This window comes from Chrysemys picta, chromosome 2 (assembly GCF_011386835.1).
Source record: "Chrysemys picta bellii isolate R12L10 chromosome 2, ASM1138683v2, whole genome shotgun sequence".
In the NCBI taxonomy this organism is placed as follows: Eukaryota; Metazoa; Chordata; order Testudines; family Emydidae; genus Chrysemys; species Chrysemys picta.
Genome location: NC_088792.1, coordinates 254,387,832 through 254,404,925, shown reverse-complemented (window position 1 = coordinate 254,404,925; position 17,094 = coordinate 254,387,832). Strand labels below are relative to the sequence as shown.

At 37.5% G+C, this 17,094-nt stretch overlaps 1 protein-coding gene across 23 annotated transcripts in view; it reads left to right on the top strand.

Annotated features, from left to right (window-relative positions):
- Positions 1–17,094, top strand: part of UBR5 (ubiquitin protein ligase E3 component n-recognin 5) — a 137,716-nt gene that overhangs the window by 63,041 nt on the left and 57,581 nt on the right. For 15 of the 23 annotated variants that reach the window (XM_065582226.1, XM_065582227.1, XM_065582225.1 and 12 more), the window contains 8 exons: positions 2,197–2,306; positions 4,517–4,629; positions 12,377–12,520; positions 12,605–12,716; positions 12,938–13,092; positions 14,670–14,867; positions 16,086–16,296; positions 16,951–16,995. In XM_065582226.1, coding sequence (XP_065438298.1) covers positions 2,197–2,306; positions 4,517–4,629; positions 12,377–12,520; positions 12,605–12,716; positions 12,938–13,092; positions 14,670–14,867; positions 16,086–16,296; positions 16,951–16,995 — 1,088 coding nt within the window. The remainder of the gene's footprint in view (positions 1–2,196; positions 2,307–4,516; positions 4,630–12,376; positions 12,521–12,604; positions 12,717–12,937; positions 13,093–14,669; positions 14,868–16,085; positions 16,297–16,950; positions 16,996–17,094) is intronic. The other 8 variants (XM_065582241.1, XM_065582238.1, XM_065582230.1 and 5 more) reach the window with 1 other exon arrangement.

Here is a 17,094-nt window from a genome sequence, read left to right as displayed (position 1 = left end):
TTAGCGCATTTATTGTAGAAGTTTGTAGTTGCTAAATTGTTTGGGTGTTTCTTCGGTTCTTAATCAGACCCTTTTCTGGAAAGTTGACATCTAATAGGTAGTTAACCTAATGTCCACTAACAACCAGAAATCCACCCTTGTCTAAATAACTTTCAAATAAAAATTTAAGGCCATTTCTCCCTATGGTACCTATCAAATGACCAGCTCAGCCATTACTTCCTCCTGGATAGATCAACTGATAACATGCCAGATGTCACTGCTCCCCTGGCCGCTCCTCACAGCATTGGCCACTACTTTTTCCTTTGTCCTAATGCTGTTCAGGTCAGCTGTTTCCACTACCATTCCTCTTTCCCATATCCTCCTCCTGCTTTTAACTGTCATTTCCTCCTCAGAGTGATTGTTAGTATAGCTCAGATGTAAAGAGTGAAGGTAATCTCTAGGGAAATTCAGTAAAACGGTGGTTTTCAACCTGTTGTCCGCAGACTACGCTTAAGATTTCCAAAGGGGTTCACTCCTCCATTTGAAACTTTTGTAGGGGTCTGCAAATGAAAAAAGGTTGAAAAATCACAGCAGTAAAATAAGCAAGAACATTCAAGGTAAAGTCCTCATAGTTTCCAGAGGGCATTAGTCCACTTTTTTGCAGGGGGACCCCTTATTTTTTTGAAATACATTTACTTTCCCAAATAGGAATAATATCTTTTAATCATTATTGGTGAGGGACTGAAATTGCACCATATCTGTTACAATTAAAAGTACATACATCTGCATAGACTTATTATATAATTTTGGATCGCAAATAGCAAGTTAACACAATTTAAAAGAAAAATGTCTTGCTGATGCTCTGTTTTGAGAGGTGGTAGTTGACTTGATGGTATTGCTTTTAGTTTCTGTTACTAAATTGATGTATTATATATGATTGTTTAATACATGTGACCATATTTATTGCTTTAGCTTTTATTTGCTTTTGGCTGAATATCATTTCCAGCTGGTGGTATTGCTTGGCAAAGCAATAAATGATGCTCTTGTGTACTGTATATTATAGTAGGAGATTTTTAATTAGGTAAATTATTGATATTTTTAACAGAACATGGTCGCTAGCTTATAACATCTTGTTATAACTTGACATCACACAATTGAGCGGGAAGGAAAAAACAATCCCAAAGGGGTGATTCAGTTACTTTATCAATTAGATAGGTTGTTGAATATTTCACTTGAGAGCTTTGAATTGGTGATGCCAAAATATAAAGGAAAATACTTGGAAGTGGTCAGACCTCAGCTAAGGAGTATGGGGTTGAGCGAAATCTGGAGTGTTTTTTATTATTCCATCTTAGAGTGAGACTCAGATTTATTGGTAAAGCCTGCATTTTCAAATTGCCTAAATGTGCATACATTTTAACTGCAATCAAGATGTTGCTACAAGTGTTTGAAACTATGGATATTTAAGCAACAGGAGTGTTATGTGAAGACTGAGACTCTTTTGTCTACTGTGTTGTTTCATAGTGGTAGTAAAATTTTACTTGAACAATTATGTATTTTAGTAAGCTGGAAATTGCTTCAGTCTTGGTACTAATTATATTGTGAAAAGCTATGTTAGGGTTACATCCAGCTTCCGTTAAAAAGTCCTGATAGCCCTTGGATAACTCTGACTTGAAAAGACTGGTTTGGCCTGAAAATTTTCACTTACTCTTAAAAGCAAACTGTTTTTGTTAAATTGTAAGAAAACTGTCAAACTATTTTGAGTTATAAAACACTTTAATAAATAAACACCTTTCTCTTCTTCCCACCCTATCCTCCCAAATTAGTTCACATTTGGGGATGTTTTAACCTTCCAAAATGTGGGATTTCAACTCTCCATTGAGAACAATTTTACAGCTAGACCCTGCGTAAGGAACATAGCATCATCTAGACATTATAACTTTATCCTAGTAGCTCTATAATGGGATATGTTAAAAGCATAGAAATATAGATTTATATTAGGGTTTTTACTGTTTCATTCTAAATTAAGAAATCTGTTTAAGTGTTCGCAAAAAGAAAAGTATTTTTAGCTCTTACACAAATTACTGTGTGAAATGCTTGGCTAGAATAGTTTTTTGTTCAGCAAAACAAGCCCAAGAAACTGTTTGTCCAAACCTTGAAATAGACTTTTCATTCTGTTAATGGTTTTTTTATAAATATAATTAAATTCTTAAATCCTAGGCCTGAAAGCAAACAGGAACCAGTGAAAACTGAAATGGGTCCACCACCATCCCCAGCTTCTACCTGTAGTGATGCATCTTCAATTGCAAGCAGCGCATCAATGCCATACAGTAAGTTTTACTTTAATAGTGCAGTGTCTATATAACTGTTACAGATGCCTTGCTTAAGTTGAATTTTGCATAGGTCGGGAACGTATACCCGACAATTACCCCCCCCCCCCCAAAAAAAAAAAAAAAAAAAGAAAAGAAAAGCTTACGGAACTTTTTCCGTAAGTGTGGATTTTCGTAAGTCAGGTTTGTGTAACCCGCAGAGCATTTGTATTTATCACAGTTACACTAAATCTATCACGATGTATATTTGGTTTTATTTATCTCTAGCATTGAAGAGTGCTCTTGACAAGTAATTTAAAATCAGTAAATGGGAGATGTCTTATGAATAGTGTAGTTAACAGAAATCTTTGAAAATGTAACTTTCTGACTGGCAAAATGCATTCTGGCTCTTCTATCCTAACTGCAGTTCACTTAAAGACTACTTTGAAAACATTTTTTAATCCACTGATGCTGAAAGTTCAGATCTGCCAGTGTTCTTCTAATGTAGAATTTATTAAAATAAACAGTGGGCATTTAGTGCTGGTATCTTAAAGTTAAATATAGTAAATTTCAGTCATGAAGCTTGTTGTAGATTTATACAAAAGCCAATAACTATATGATGCTTGGTAGAAACACTGTAGTTAGTTATACAGAGTCTTCCATTATAACCATTTTCTTACGTTTAGAACTTCCTGGAATGAAATTTTCCATGCTCGGTTTCAACCTAGAGTTGAGCTGGTTTTGAAAAATTGAGTAAAATCCATTCTTCAGTTTTTGAAGTGTGCAAGGGTGGCAGAAATATACCTTATGCACTTCCAGATTATTTTAAGACATTTCTGTGTATTTTGCTCAGGCATCTTACCGAGGGCATGCTTCCAATTGGTTAGTCTTCCTCTGAGGACCTTCTTACACTCTTATGTGCATATACACAAAGTAATAGTTTTAAAAATTTAGAAGTTCAGTATTGCACATATGCTGTAAAACTGTTTAATTGCATCAGCAGTTCTCAGAATACCAAATATGCCACATTAAAAACTCAAAGCACTTGTCCCTACCACACCACCTTTGTGACTTTTAATCAGTATAGCTATTCTTATTCGGATACTATAATTTCAACAACTTCCTCATTTTGACCCCTGTCCCTCCAGTTATACACATACCAGAGTGTACTGAAGGGTCACATAACTACCTAGATTAGAGAACTTTAGGTTCAGACCTACAATACTAATTTTGTTACAGTCAGTATCTAAATAGAAAGCTTTCAAAATAGAAAACTGTTTTATAGATCAGTTTTGAATGCAGCAACTGTTTTTTGACTTAAAAGACTTCAGGCCACAACTGTCTGTTTAATCTTTCAGTGTTTACATAGTTATGTTCCAGCTATTAAAAGACCCCATGTTTTCAGCCTGTGCTTATATGTTTGTGTGGAATTTTAAAGCTATAAGTGCAGGGCTATAAATGTGTGGAGTTTATAAATCTTTTTCCTGTTTCTTTATTTAAAAAAATACGAAATCATATGTTAATATGAACTCTTATAATTAAGGAAGCAAAAGGCTTCATACTAATGTTAACTCAGCCATGTTACACTACTAACAAGAATACAAACGTGAATCTTAACACTTGCTCTTCAGATGTTGATCTTTAATACAAAAATATGACTGCCATGAATACATTGCAACTCAGGTCCAAAATGGGTAATACTGTTTTATTCATCTGTCAAATATTGGCCTGGGCTAGTTGGCAGAATTTTGCAAGGCTGTAATAAATAATGCAGCATATTTAACATGTCTGAATTAAGGATCTTATGCTAACTTCAGCTTTTTAGGTCCTTTTTCATAGTTACTGTATCATTACAAGAACAGTTTTTTGGTACCTTAATACTCGGAATCTTTAACATATGGAATAAACAAACATGCCTAGGAATGAATTAACATGACTAAGGAAGTCATAGCTTTAATAGACTTTTTTTAGTTTCTTTTTGTTGATATGGAACAGCTTTACTGTTTGGTACAGATTTATTAGCAAAACATTTATGTGGCATTGAGAAATTCTGTCATGCTACTCTGACTTCAGACAGTGTTTGACTCAAACTAAATTTTACTTCTGATTTAAATTTTGATTTGAATAATGGTACGCTTTTGCAAAGTGTGAGTGTTAGGCATAAAGTAAGATCTCGATGAAATGTTTCAAGTTTGGGGTTTTTGGTACTTATTATTTTGTTGTCGTTTAAGAACGACGACGGTCTACTCCTGCTCCAAAAGAAGAAGAGAAAGTGAATGAAGAGCAGTGGTCTCTTAGGGAAGTCGTGTTTGTAGAAGATGTTAAGAATGTTCCTGTTGGCAAGGTTTGTTTAAAATGAATTCTGATTGCTTTCCTTTTAATTGCTGTGAAACAATCTTTCCTTTCGATTGGCTGACTGTACAGTTGGTTTTACTTTGCCTGTAAAGTGACCCAATTTTGGGGACAGACGGGAGTATTGTTCGCTGTGCTTCTTCCCAGCACAACTTTTGTCATATTTTAACATTTGTTCTTAACACAGTCAATGGTGCTCATCAACTGCAAACACACTGTGAGTCCAAAACGCTGACTGTGAAAGAAGTAATCTTTGATTTTCCCTGGACTTGTTCCAAGTCTAGCATTGCAAGAAAAGCACAAAGAATTGACCTTGCTCAAAAGTTCTTACAATGGAAGGAACAGTAGCCCCCTAGTTTGTCCAGCAAAATCATGGTGGGTCAAATAAACTCTATTTTTGAGATAGCATCACCTGAAAATTTGCTTGGACAAATCCTTTGGTGAAATGGAACCCCGGAAAACAAACAAGAACAAGGTTCGGCGTAGAAATAAACTGATATGTTTACTGGAGACTGGGAATAATTTTATTTCACTTTTTACTAAATGGCACCATCAGGACATTTTACTTTATTCAAGAATGCCAGTTTGTCTGGTCCTATATATCTCAGGACCCCAAACTTCCCTCTGTACCCACATGTGAAGGTGAATCTGCCTTCAGAGATCTTGCACAGGATCAAGAGTGCCAGAGCGGGAGGTTCTGTCTTTGCACTGTACTGCCTTTGTTTCCAACACTCCTTTGGTTCTAGCTTTGTGAAATTAGTTGGGAGGGATGAGGTCAGTTGGGCATGTTTCTGCAGTATTCTCCAAACCGGGAGGAGGGATAGCTCAGTGGTTTGAGCAATGGTCTGTTAAACCCAGGGTTGTGAGTTCAGTCCTTGAGGAGGTCACTTAAGGATCTGGGGCAAAATCAGTACTTGGTCATGCTAATGAAGGCAGGGGGCTGGACTCAATGACCTTTCGGGGTCCCTTCCAGTTCTATGAGATAGATATATCTCCGTATGTTATAAAAGCCAACACAGTTTGTAGTAAACTGCAGTAAACTTCCCCTTTCTGAAAGGGGAAGATCCCATGATGAATTTCCACTTTCTTGTATGGATTATTGCTGCATAGGGGAGCATTAAGTAGTTTATGTAAGAACACCCGAAAGCATTTGCAGGTTTCTCTTGGGGAGACTGTGTTCTAGTGGATAGGGCACTGGACTGGGAATCAGGATACTTGGATTCTATTACTATTTCTGCCACTGATGTGGTCTGCGACTTTGCGAAAACCATTTAATCTATTTGCCTTTTGTCTGTCTCTTCCGTTTAGATTGTAAGCTCTTCAGGGCAGGGACGGTTTCTCACTGTGTCTGTACAGTACCTGGCACAATGGTGCTAAATGTGGGGTCAGACCTCTAGGTGCCACTGTAATACAAATATAATAAATGAGGTTGAATTTGTTTTGTACACCGTTTTTGTGATGTGCAAATATAGCAATCTTTCTGCCTGTAAATTTTTGTAACTTACAAATGTCTATCAATTGCTAGTAAGGAGGCCCACCCTCAGGACTACTGTCACCTTTGCTGATTTTTTTTACATATAGAAGGCTAGATGGCACCATAATAATACAAACAGTGTTTCTAAAAGTAAAACTGTAAAATGTTCAGGCTATCTAAAAGAAAGGGACAGGTTCCCTACCCACCAATCCCACTGCTTTCAAGAATGCTTACCACCTTCTCCTCCAGTAATCTCTGCAGACTCTCCTTTGTCTGAACAGAAATGAAGCCTACAAAACCCATTCCTCTCTTCCAAGAAATGGTATCAGGCATGAATGAACAGTTTGGAAAAAATAATTCTCAGTGTCCAATTCTTGTGTTACCGACCGAAACAATCACACAGTTGTACTGCTGTTATTCATGTGCGTCCTTTTGCCATCATTTTTCTAATCATGAGATATCAAGTTGACTTATCGTAGAATGTGAACTCTTGATGGTCAAGAATGTGTTTTACGCACCATACTCATTTATGGTACTGTTTTAATATCCATTTATATCTCTTAGATTGTAAATTCTTTAAGGTAGGGAAACATTACTTCTTATATATTTATATAGCACTGTAAAATGTACAATTAAACAGTAGCTTCCAGAACCCAGAATGCAAAAATAGACCTGCACTTGTAAAGTCCAGTGAAAGAGGGCAGAGAAATGCAAGTTGCAACCTTACTGATTCAGATTGCTTAGCTTCTTTCTGCCCATGAAGTTGTGCAGAACAAGTTGGGGACACACTTAATATCCACTGGAAAAATACTGTTCATTATGCTTCTGTCTTGCAAGCCTCCACAATAGCCAATCTTGTTCATCTTTCAACGGTAGTCTTGGTAATTGTTTAACCTTTTTTAACTCTTTATTGAATGGAAAGAGAATTTGGGTCCTCATGTTTTAGATTTATACATTGCATGTATCATTAATTTTTAGATGCATACAGACTTCCAAATGGCAGTTATCAAACGTGTCAAAAAGACAAGATGACCTGCCCAATTTTGGGATGGACTCAATCCTATTCTTTTCCATTCTCCTTCTTCTCCTCTCCTCTCCCGCCCCATACACAAACAAAATAACCCAGTTGTCCCTCTCTGTGCCACCACCATCTTTGGAAAAGTAAATGTTTTGTACAACCTCCTGCAGTATGAAATCAAGGCTCTGACAGATCAGGGTTTGTGAGACTTCCATAGCTTGAGGAAACTTCAATGAAAATCTTCTCCTAAGGTCTGCTACCTTAGACACCTCAGATAACTGGAGAGGGGGTGAAGCAGTCCCTCAAATAGCCAAAACACAAACCATTTTGAGACTTTGAAGGTCAAAACCACAGCACCTTAAACTTCATTCTCTTAATTTGTCTTCTGGTGAATCTCATGAAGCACAGGACTAATGTGACGTCTTTGAGAAATACTGCTTAGTAAGCAGGCAATGACAGCCTTCTTGCCGAGAGCAGTACTTGATTGCTATCTTCTAACCAGCAGAAAGCATCTGAACTTGCCTATGATTTCTCTGTTTGGGGCATAGTGAAGAAAAAAAATGTTTGGGTTTAGGGTAAAAGACCCTGTGACTCATGTATTGTCACTTCAGGCTAGTATTTCAGTTGCTCCAAAATTATAAAAATATTTTTTAAAGTTTCAAAGGGAGATTGAGTTTAGAGCTAGGGGCTTAGTTCGGAATCGCCACAAAGCATTTGATGGGTAGATTGAACCAGCAAATAGCTTTCAAGAATCTAGATTCATAAAGACAAACTATTCTGGCCTCTGGAAATTTTTAGTGCTGCAAGTACACTTGACTGTGTGCAACGACTTTGCCTAAATCTTTATAATCTCTAGATGCTATTAGGATACTGCACAGACCAGGTGGTGTGGTCTGTTTGTAGGACCCTATACAGAGGAATGAATTTAAGATCTGACCAGCTGTTTGTTTGTTTTTTTGAGGTGGGGGGAGGGTGGTGAAGGGGTGTGGTGTGGACTCAGCCTCTGATCCTGGTAAGATACAATCCTCATGTTGGTCCCCTTGTCCCATTGCTTGGCCTCCGCAGTGATCCTATTAACACTGGGCTCTGTCAGTTTCCCCCATAGTTTGAACAGCAACCATGTTATAGAAACAGACCTCATGGAATTGGCAGGAATCTACTGATGTGTATTTGTTCCTTTGGTACTACACAGAAGGATGGTCTGAGTGCAGTAACTCCTACTTTATTGTATCCTTAAAAGACACTGGCAGACGGGAGAGCAGCAGAACTTGTCAGATGGAAGCTCTTGGATGTAGGTTCAGGTTATTTCCCAGACCTGTATTGTTTCCTAGTCATGATGTTCCACTTTAATCCTAATCCTCATGGGTTTAGAATGGAATCCAAAGCATATTCCTCGAAGCCCTGTGGGTCAAGGAGATCCTAATTAGAAGGTTGCCAAGATGGTGAAAACAGATGGATACAGGAACAGGGAGTAATATTATTCAGCACCAAAGTTTTGCACCTGCTATTTCAACTATTAGACTCTGCTGCTTGGAATGGTTGAAATCAGAAGTGTAGGAAAATTGGGTTGAAGCTGCTTCTGTCTTGTACTTTGGCAGCTGCAGTTCCATTTGGTCTGAAGCTTCCTATTGGCAGTGTCCAGGGCTTCCCCAAACAACTTCAGTCCATCAACCGTATCCTGGATCAGGTGAGAGTTCAGGATAGTGTCCATTTCTAAGTTCATAAGCCAAAATGTTCTTCTGATTCTAGGGGATCTTGTGTGGAATGCCCAAATTGGATTGAATGGGTAACAAAACTTGGTGAGAAGATTGGGATATATCCTTTTAGGCAGTGCTTCAAATGCATTTAGTCTTTCTTAGTTTCTAGAATTTTTGCCTTGGGCCTCAACCCCATAGGAAAGATGCCTTAGAGGTGCTCACATCTAGCATGGTCCCCGAAAAGGTATGTAGCTCCTTTTCATGGCTGTACTTGTCTTAATCCCATTATTCCTTTAGGCATGGCCTTTTGTACATGCTCTGAGGGTAAGGAAGTAGTCTTCTCTTTACATAAAGTAATTATGGGTTATATTGAAATAGGGCAAGCTATTAAACTGGTCTTGTTCAGTCCCATGGTGAATTGGTTAAAAGTGTAAAATTGCACTTCCACTTGGCTAGCTGTGCTGCTTTTTGGAGAGGAAATCCAGTCACCCTGGAGAGATGGAATATTTATGCAGGTTACTAGTAGACCCCAAAAAATGTAATTCCTGAAAGGATCGGCTCTGTAATAGTCATCTTCCATGTTCTTTAATACTGGGGAGTGTTCGTCAAACAGTCTTCTACACTGAGCCCTAAGGAGAAGAACCTCAGCAGAATTGCCTCCATTTGTTGCTGAAGAACAGAATGTACCGTTGAACGTTTTATTTTCCTGATCGTTCAGAATATATTTTCTCCACTTTGCTTTTTTAGTATAACTTAATGAAATGCACAAGAAAGTGTGTGTGTGTTCAATGTTAATAAATGCATATCTCTATGTATGGTATATGGCAAATTTACTCAAATATTTCCTTTTCAACCAATATTTTAAAATATTGAAAAACTAAGGTGGAATATAAGTGGAATGCGGCATCAAGAGAGAATAGTGAAAGTCAGCAGATGCCATGGAAGGTGAATTTTGCTTTTGGAAGTGTATTTAAACTTCAGCATTTTTATCTGCTTGTCTTTGTTCTAAATAAGTTTCTGTTTAATGACAACTCTTAGAGGCTAACTCTTACTGAATGTATGACTGTGTACAATATATGCATATATTCTGTTACTAAAATTGTAAAGTGAATATTGTATTTTAGTTTTTGATGGCATTTGCACAAATTGTGAGAAGTTACACTAGCAGTGTGGAATGTCTGTAGTAAACAATTCTGTTTCTGAAAGATATGTCTAAGTGAAATATTTTTATTAAAAAGAATAAAATAATAAAACACCAGGGTTAATAGTGAGCTTCTTTCATTGAACTGAGACTAAAATAAACTGGGAATAAAAATGAGTCTGAGCTACTTGACTAGTTTTAAGAAAAAATTTGCTGTTGTATACTGGTCAACTAATCTTTCTCTAAAGGCAAATATATAATAGATCCAAACTCTTGGGTCTGTGTTCTCTGTGTATAACTGGGATCAGAGCATCCAGTATTTACTTCCCAGTTGGTTGCTTGATTTGTCAGTGGGTGGGCCATCCCGACTAGTCTGACACACAAAAGCCAATAACTGCTGTAGCATCTGTCAATGAAGGAGCTACCTTTTGTAGTCTTTTTTTCAGGAGCTCACTTCTCATCCCTTCTCTCCCAAATCTTCCTGAACGAAGGTTTTCCCTAGTTTTCCTAAATCAACTCTGAATGTCTATTAGTTTCTTTCTAAATAAAGATTTTCAGTTTTGGTGCTTCACCTTTAAAAAACAGTTTCCTTTTAGGATCACTGCATTTTTCTTATTCTGTCAGTATTTCTTTTTTACTGAATATATGAAAAGCAGCTCAGTTGCTTTAAAAGGTGACTGAAGTGTGATCAGAAGAAGTCTAGAGCAGATTTGCTTTAGGAAGATGTGTTGATCTGTTAGATGCTGGGGAGAGCGCCGACTTTTTCCCCTGTTGCAGGTTATGTAAGTCTTGAAGATGGGAAAGGAGACAACATGGAAGATGGCCTCATAGCTCTCAGTGCTCCTGATAGAAGTTAAGACTCTGTACGGAGCCATCTGTTTTCAGAAGAGGCACAAATCAAGACTTCCATAGCAGCACTTAAACAGTCATTTGTGAGTTCCCATACGTAAGAGCAATGGTTGTGCCAAGGCTTCAGTGTGGTCTCAAACACTCAATCTACAGCACTGGTCACTGGAGAAACTAGCACTGAAGCCTCCCTTAAAGTGTAGATTATTTACCGACATTTCCTATGTGTAGTTTTCCCTGGAATGCCTGGATCAAACTGCTTGAGTCCTCCATGCGACATCATTCTTTCTTTAGCATTCCTGCTAGCTAAACTCTGGTCTAGAACATGTTCTCTTTTGGCAGGGCCAGGTTTGTGGCTTTACACCACGTTCTTACAACTTTTCAATCCTGTACGCTCTGTATTAATTGATGCGGAATAGGGCATCAAGCTCACTCCCATCTCTGGGTGAGTGTGCCATATGCTTTGGCACCAGTGCCTGTGATACTGCTGGTGACGTTGTTGCCATTCTTGGTGCCATCTCTCTTGATACAGGGTATTAAGTAAGGTATTCTTTCTCCATCAATGCATCCACTTCCCTGGAGCACTTGGCAGCCTGAGACTGGTTGGGAGAAGAGTTGGGAGTCCATAGGCATCTCTGTTACCCTGAAGATTTAGAGGGAAGCCCCCCTACTCCTTACAACTCCGTAGGAGTAGAGGAGGGTGCTGGAGTTGACTAGTGAACAAAATATTTATTTTATTTCCTTGCAGGCAAGGTACCTGCACAAATCTCACTTAAGTTAGAGGCTAGCAAAAGCTCCAGAGTTGTTGTTCCTTGAGATGAAGGCCATAGTAAATCTGAAGGTGGGTCTCATCACCTGATTTTGACTAACACTTTCACCTTTTGTTGGACCTTCATTTGTCCTAGAAGCCTCAAAAGCTAAAGGAACATAACACTTTTTCTGCTGATTTTTTCTCTTGTACTTTTGAGAGACTGGTGACTGCAGCTGGAATGACCAAGGAACATGATGGTTTTCCAGTTTGGTGATTAATGAACACAGTGCTAAACCGAGGAACTTACTTGGCAAGCATACCAGTCATGCATATATATTGTACTTGCCCTTGAAGAGATGCTCCACTTAGAATTTCAGAAGAAGTGGCTGAGTGGCTTTCGACCCCTTTGTAAGGGGAAAGATGGATGTAGTGTAAATGTTCCTGAGTACGCGTGGCTACATCCTTAAACTCGAGTTTTAGTAGTAAACTATTTTTGAGATTGGATTGGGTCAGATAAGTAAGACCACGCTGTTCACCGATTACTGTCATGTGGCTTCTTTTCGTAGTCATTCCAAATACTGGATATGGGGTAGGCGTTAAGAAATCCACCTAAACAAATAGGTGCACAGGAGCCTAGTAACTGCAGACGAAAAATGACCCTAATAACTAGGGGCCTTGGAGTTAAGACGTACCATCTCAGACCAAACTTCTGTGCTCTGATAAAAAGGTTCAGGGTAAATAAAACTACTTTACAGCTTTATCTCAAAGTTTTTAGTAACACATCAATTATATTTAATGTGTTCTGCTTGTAGGTACTAAAAGTGGACGGTGCCTATGTTGCTGTGAAATTTCCAGGCACATCCAGTAATACAAACTGTCAGAGCAGCTCCGGTTCAGATCCCGATCCTTCTTCCCTTCTCCAAGATTGTAGGCTGCTCAGAATAGATGAACTCCAGGTATGTTGGATGGAGAAATAAAAAACAGGAATTTGAAATTTCCTCATGCTGTTTGCATACTGAAATCTTACTCTTGTTTTTTAGGTAGTCAAAACTGGCGGGACTCCAAAAGTTCCAGACTGCTTCCAAAGGACTCCCAAAAAGCTGTGTATTCCTGAAAAAACAGAGATTCTAGCAGTGAATGTAGATTCAAAAGGTAAGTGTTTTCTGTAAACTACCCTGCTGCACTTCTAAGAAGTGTTTTCCCCCCGCCCCTCTTGTGGAAAACATTTCAACTGTCAAATTCAGGTGCATGCTTGTCTGCGTTGATTAACAAATTATTAGATGCAATAGTTTGTATGTGTGTTCTGTTGTGTTACAGAATGCCACCAATGAGAGAGGTTAATGTTTTTCTTTCTTGTTCATGTACCCATGAAGGAGTGCATGCTGTCTTGAAGACTGGGAACTGGGTTCGATACTGCATATTTGACCTTGCTACAGGGAAAGCTGAGCAAGAAAATAACTTCCCCACTAGCAGCATTGCTTTCCTGGGTCAGAATGAGAGAAGCGTTGCCATTTTTACAGCTGGACAGGTTTGTTTGGGTTCTCTTGTTAATTTCCCTGTTAGATTTTAGTCGTTTAACTTCTCAGAGCTTTAGTTTTCCTAATCTGTAAAATGGGAATGCTGCTTCCTTTTTCTAAAACTTGTTTAAGATTTGAAAGGGCTGGGATTTTTAAATGGTTTAAGGGAGCTAGGCATCCAACTTCCTTGACTTTCATTGGAAGTTAGGCACTTAACAAACACTTAAGCATGTCTGAAAATCCCATATCAGTACTTTGAAATCCTTGGATGGAAGGCGCAAAATATTTTTATTACAGAGGAAGCAGCCATTGCTTCAGAGAAGACTTCAGTGAACAGCAGATATGGCTTTGTTCAGGAGGAAAGTAGGTTTTCATCTGACCCATTTCTGAACATTTGAAAATAGCAAAAACTATTTCATACTCTGTGTGTGTTAAGCTTGTTAAGCATTTGTCTAATAGGATGTGAAGTGCATGTGTCTATAAGGAGCTTAATGAACATTTAATCACTGACACATGCCTGTGCAGCACATCCTGTCTTAGGAGAATTCTGAACTACTAAGTCCCCTTGAAGCACTTCCAGAAGACTGAAACTTCTTGAATGTTTCTCAGACCCACGATCTTATTAAATGGACCCTCCTCTTTGGGTTCCTGTGGCATCAAGGTTGATCAGGTTCCAGTGATGGTGTAAAGACAAATAGGTCTGGCTGTGCACTTGCATGCTTTGTTTGCAATATTTTGCAAGTCAGAGCTTCTAACTCCTGTGATGTTAATCTGCTTCTTTTAAGTTTGTCATTCCCCTCTCCCCTTTAAAATAATAGAAACTATGGGTCAAAAGTAAATTAAATCAATGTAGAATTTGCATGGCTAAATACATAAATCAGGTAATCCCAAATTTAAGGTTGAATATGCAGACTTAACTCAGTATTGTAATGCATATGTAAGGGGGCCATCTTTAACTGCATATCCCTTATTTCTTAATGCAGATTATTATATAAAGGCTATAGAGAGATTATATTACACGCACACAGTTGTGTAGGCAGTCCATGACTGTAGCCTTGCTTAGGTGACATAAGTGAATAATGGATCTGCAGGCATACATAGGTGTTTAGAAGAAGAAACAGAAAAAATAATTTTCAGTGATTTCTGCAAGCCACATCTTTAGTACAGATATGTAAGAAAATTTTATTGTCAAAGGCACTCTGAAAATGTGTAGAATTCAGTGTTTCCGTTCAAGTTTGTTTGTAAGTATTTTTCAATAAATTATGGTGTCAAAATCCAGGTGTTGTATTAGGATTGATAAATATTTCATTTTAATTAAGATTTAATTTTAATTTTTTAAAGTAAATTAAGTGTTATTTGTGCTAGTGCCTGTGCTGTGCTAAGCATTTCCCAGTCATTCAAGAAGGGGTGGCTCTTGCCCCAGGAGCTCAATCTAAGAAGAGGTAGAGAGAGGTTATGAATTTCAAATCAACTAGATTTCCTGTGGGCAGCATGACAGAAGTGAGTCTTTAGGAGGGATTTAAATGTGGAAATACATATTATATGATTTTGCAAAATGGTGATCTGTTATTAATTTATTTTTATGTAGGAATCTCCTATTATTCTTAGAGATGGAAATGGAACTATCTATCCAATGGCAAAAGATTGCATGGGTGGAATAAGGGATCCCGACTGGCTTGATCTTCCACCTATTAGTAGTCTTGGAATGGGTGTTCATTCCTTAACAAATCTTCCTGCTAATTCAACCATCAAAAAGAAAGCTGCTATCATCATCATGGCTGTAGAGGTAATGTTCTATGTTTTGCTTACTTCATTACTACATGGTAATCTTAATAACTGCTTTTTTAAAAATGGTAAATTAAAGCATCTTGGTATTTCACTCTTTAAATTACGATTGCATTTCTACTCTTCTGTCATTTTAAATTAAGTAATGTTTTATAAACATGAAAACCAAACACAACTATTTAGTAAACCAAAAGGTCTTTGACATGACTCCAGTATGAGATTTTTAAATTATTTATAATTGTTAGAATTATTAGGGATTAATGCTTCTAAAGTTTAAAATATTGACTAGTGTCTCTTGCATAATATTGTATTATTCTATTATGAATGTATGTGTTTTCTCAAGTGATTAGAAGTTTGTCATTTTACTGTAAATGCACTACAGTTTGCCTGTAATTTGAACTAGTGCAGGAAATGTTAAAGGAGAAATTGAACAAGTGATTTCTTGTGAATCTCCACCGTTGTGACGTATAAAATCTTTGGGGAAGGACCTCTTGCTTGAATCCTCTGTAGAGTGCCATGTACACCTATAGCACCATATAAATAATTATACAATATATTGCACACTAGTTTATGCAAAATGCCAAACATGCTACAAGAACCTCCACTACTTGGTGTGTTAGATTCCCTAAAGGATGAATTTATCATGTGTGCTGTACTGCTGCACATCATACTAGACCTACCATTGGGGTACTCCACATTTTTAGGAGGAAAAGGGATCACCCAGAGAATTTCAACCTTCCCATCCCACTTCTACCAATCATTAAGAGAAAACCCTATAAAAGTCAGTTCATACAGACCACTTGCTGTGTTCCTTGAGTCCTACAATTTTGCTGTGTTACATAGTCATGAATCATAGAAATCCTGTATCTTTTGAATTGATGTAACCAGGTATGATGCCAAGAGCCAAGCTTTTGTAGGTTTGACAGATGATTGGTATTTCAGCATGTCCTTTTTTCTTTAATTTTCTTTTATTATTTGGTTATAGTAGAAATGACATTCAGTCTCAATATGAGATGATGTTGAGATCATAACATTAAAAAAAAAAAAAAGTTCTGGTATATTTGTATTCAACATTTCCTGTGTTACTAGTGAACATCTTAGACTTTAAGCTTTTGCATGTTAATTTTTCAATGTGAAGCCAGAAGTATCTAGAATTGTTTATCTGTCTAAATTTTTTGTTCCATTTTATTAAAGTCTTTCTTCCTTTTTCTGAGCACAGAAACAGACTTTAATGCAGCATATTCTCCGATGTGACTATGAGGCCTGCAGACAATACCTGATGAATCTTGAACAAGCTGTTGTCTTGGATCAGAATCTACAAATGCTGCAGACTTTCCTCAGCCACAGATGTGATGGAAATCGTAATATTCTACATGCTTGTGTATCTGTATGCTTCCCAACCAGTAACAAAGAAACTAAAGAGGAAGAGGGTGAGCAATGTATCATGAGAGCCTTTTTGAAACTACCTTTTTTTTTAATAGTTTCTAGAATACTTGAAGGAGAGCCAAAATTTTCAAAACAAGTGCCTAAAATGTGGCACCTAAAATAAATGGCTTAACTTTTCAAAGGTGTGGAGCTTACGCAGCTCTCATTTACTTCATTGGGATTTGTGAGAACTCAGCACTACTTTATTTAGGTGCCTAACTATGGTTTTAGGACAAACTTAGAGCACCCAGATCTGAAAATTTTAGATTGTCCCTTTATATCACTATTAGCTTGGGGTTTGTTTTTTTTTACACACACAAACACACAGTGTTGTTTAAGTTTTCTTTCCAGGATTATCAGATAACTTGTCTAAAGTTTAGTGGTGTCTTTGGTATTTCTTCCATTGAGAAATCTGTATTGGAAAATATGAACAAAGGGCTTTTTGTTGATGTAAGGGACTGACATTTTTTATAGCTTTTAAAATACTATTGCATCAAAAAAAATACACATAAAAGAACATTAAGTTTGCAAAGTCAAATGCTCAAAAGATCGGAAATGCCAGAATTAAGACTACTCTTGCCATTTTAATTCAGCCCCCTTCTGCATATGCATTATGATACAGTCTTTAATTACATGATCACATACTATTGTTTCCACAGGGCTACTTCATTCAGTGCACAAGATGGACAGTGCTCACCAAATGGGTAGCTATTCAATATTTCTTTTATCCTCATCATTCAATGTGTGGCCCCATTCCTTATTTATTGTACACCATCCAAACCCTGCACTGAATAAAGATTTAA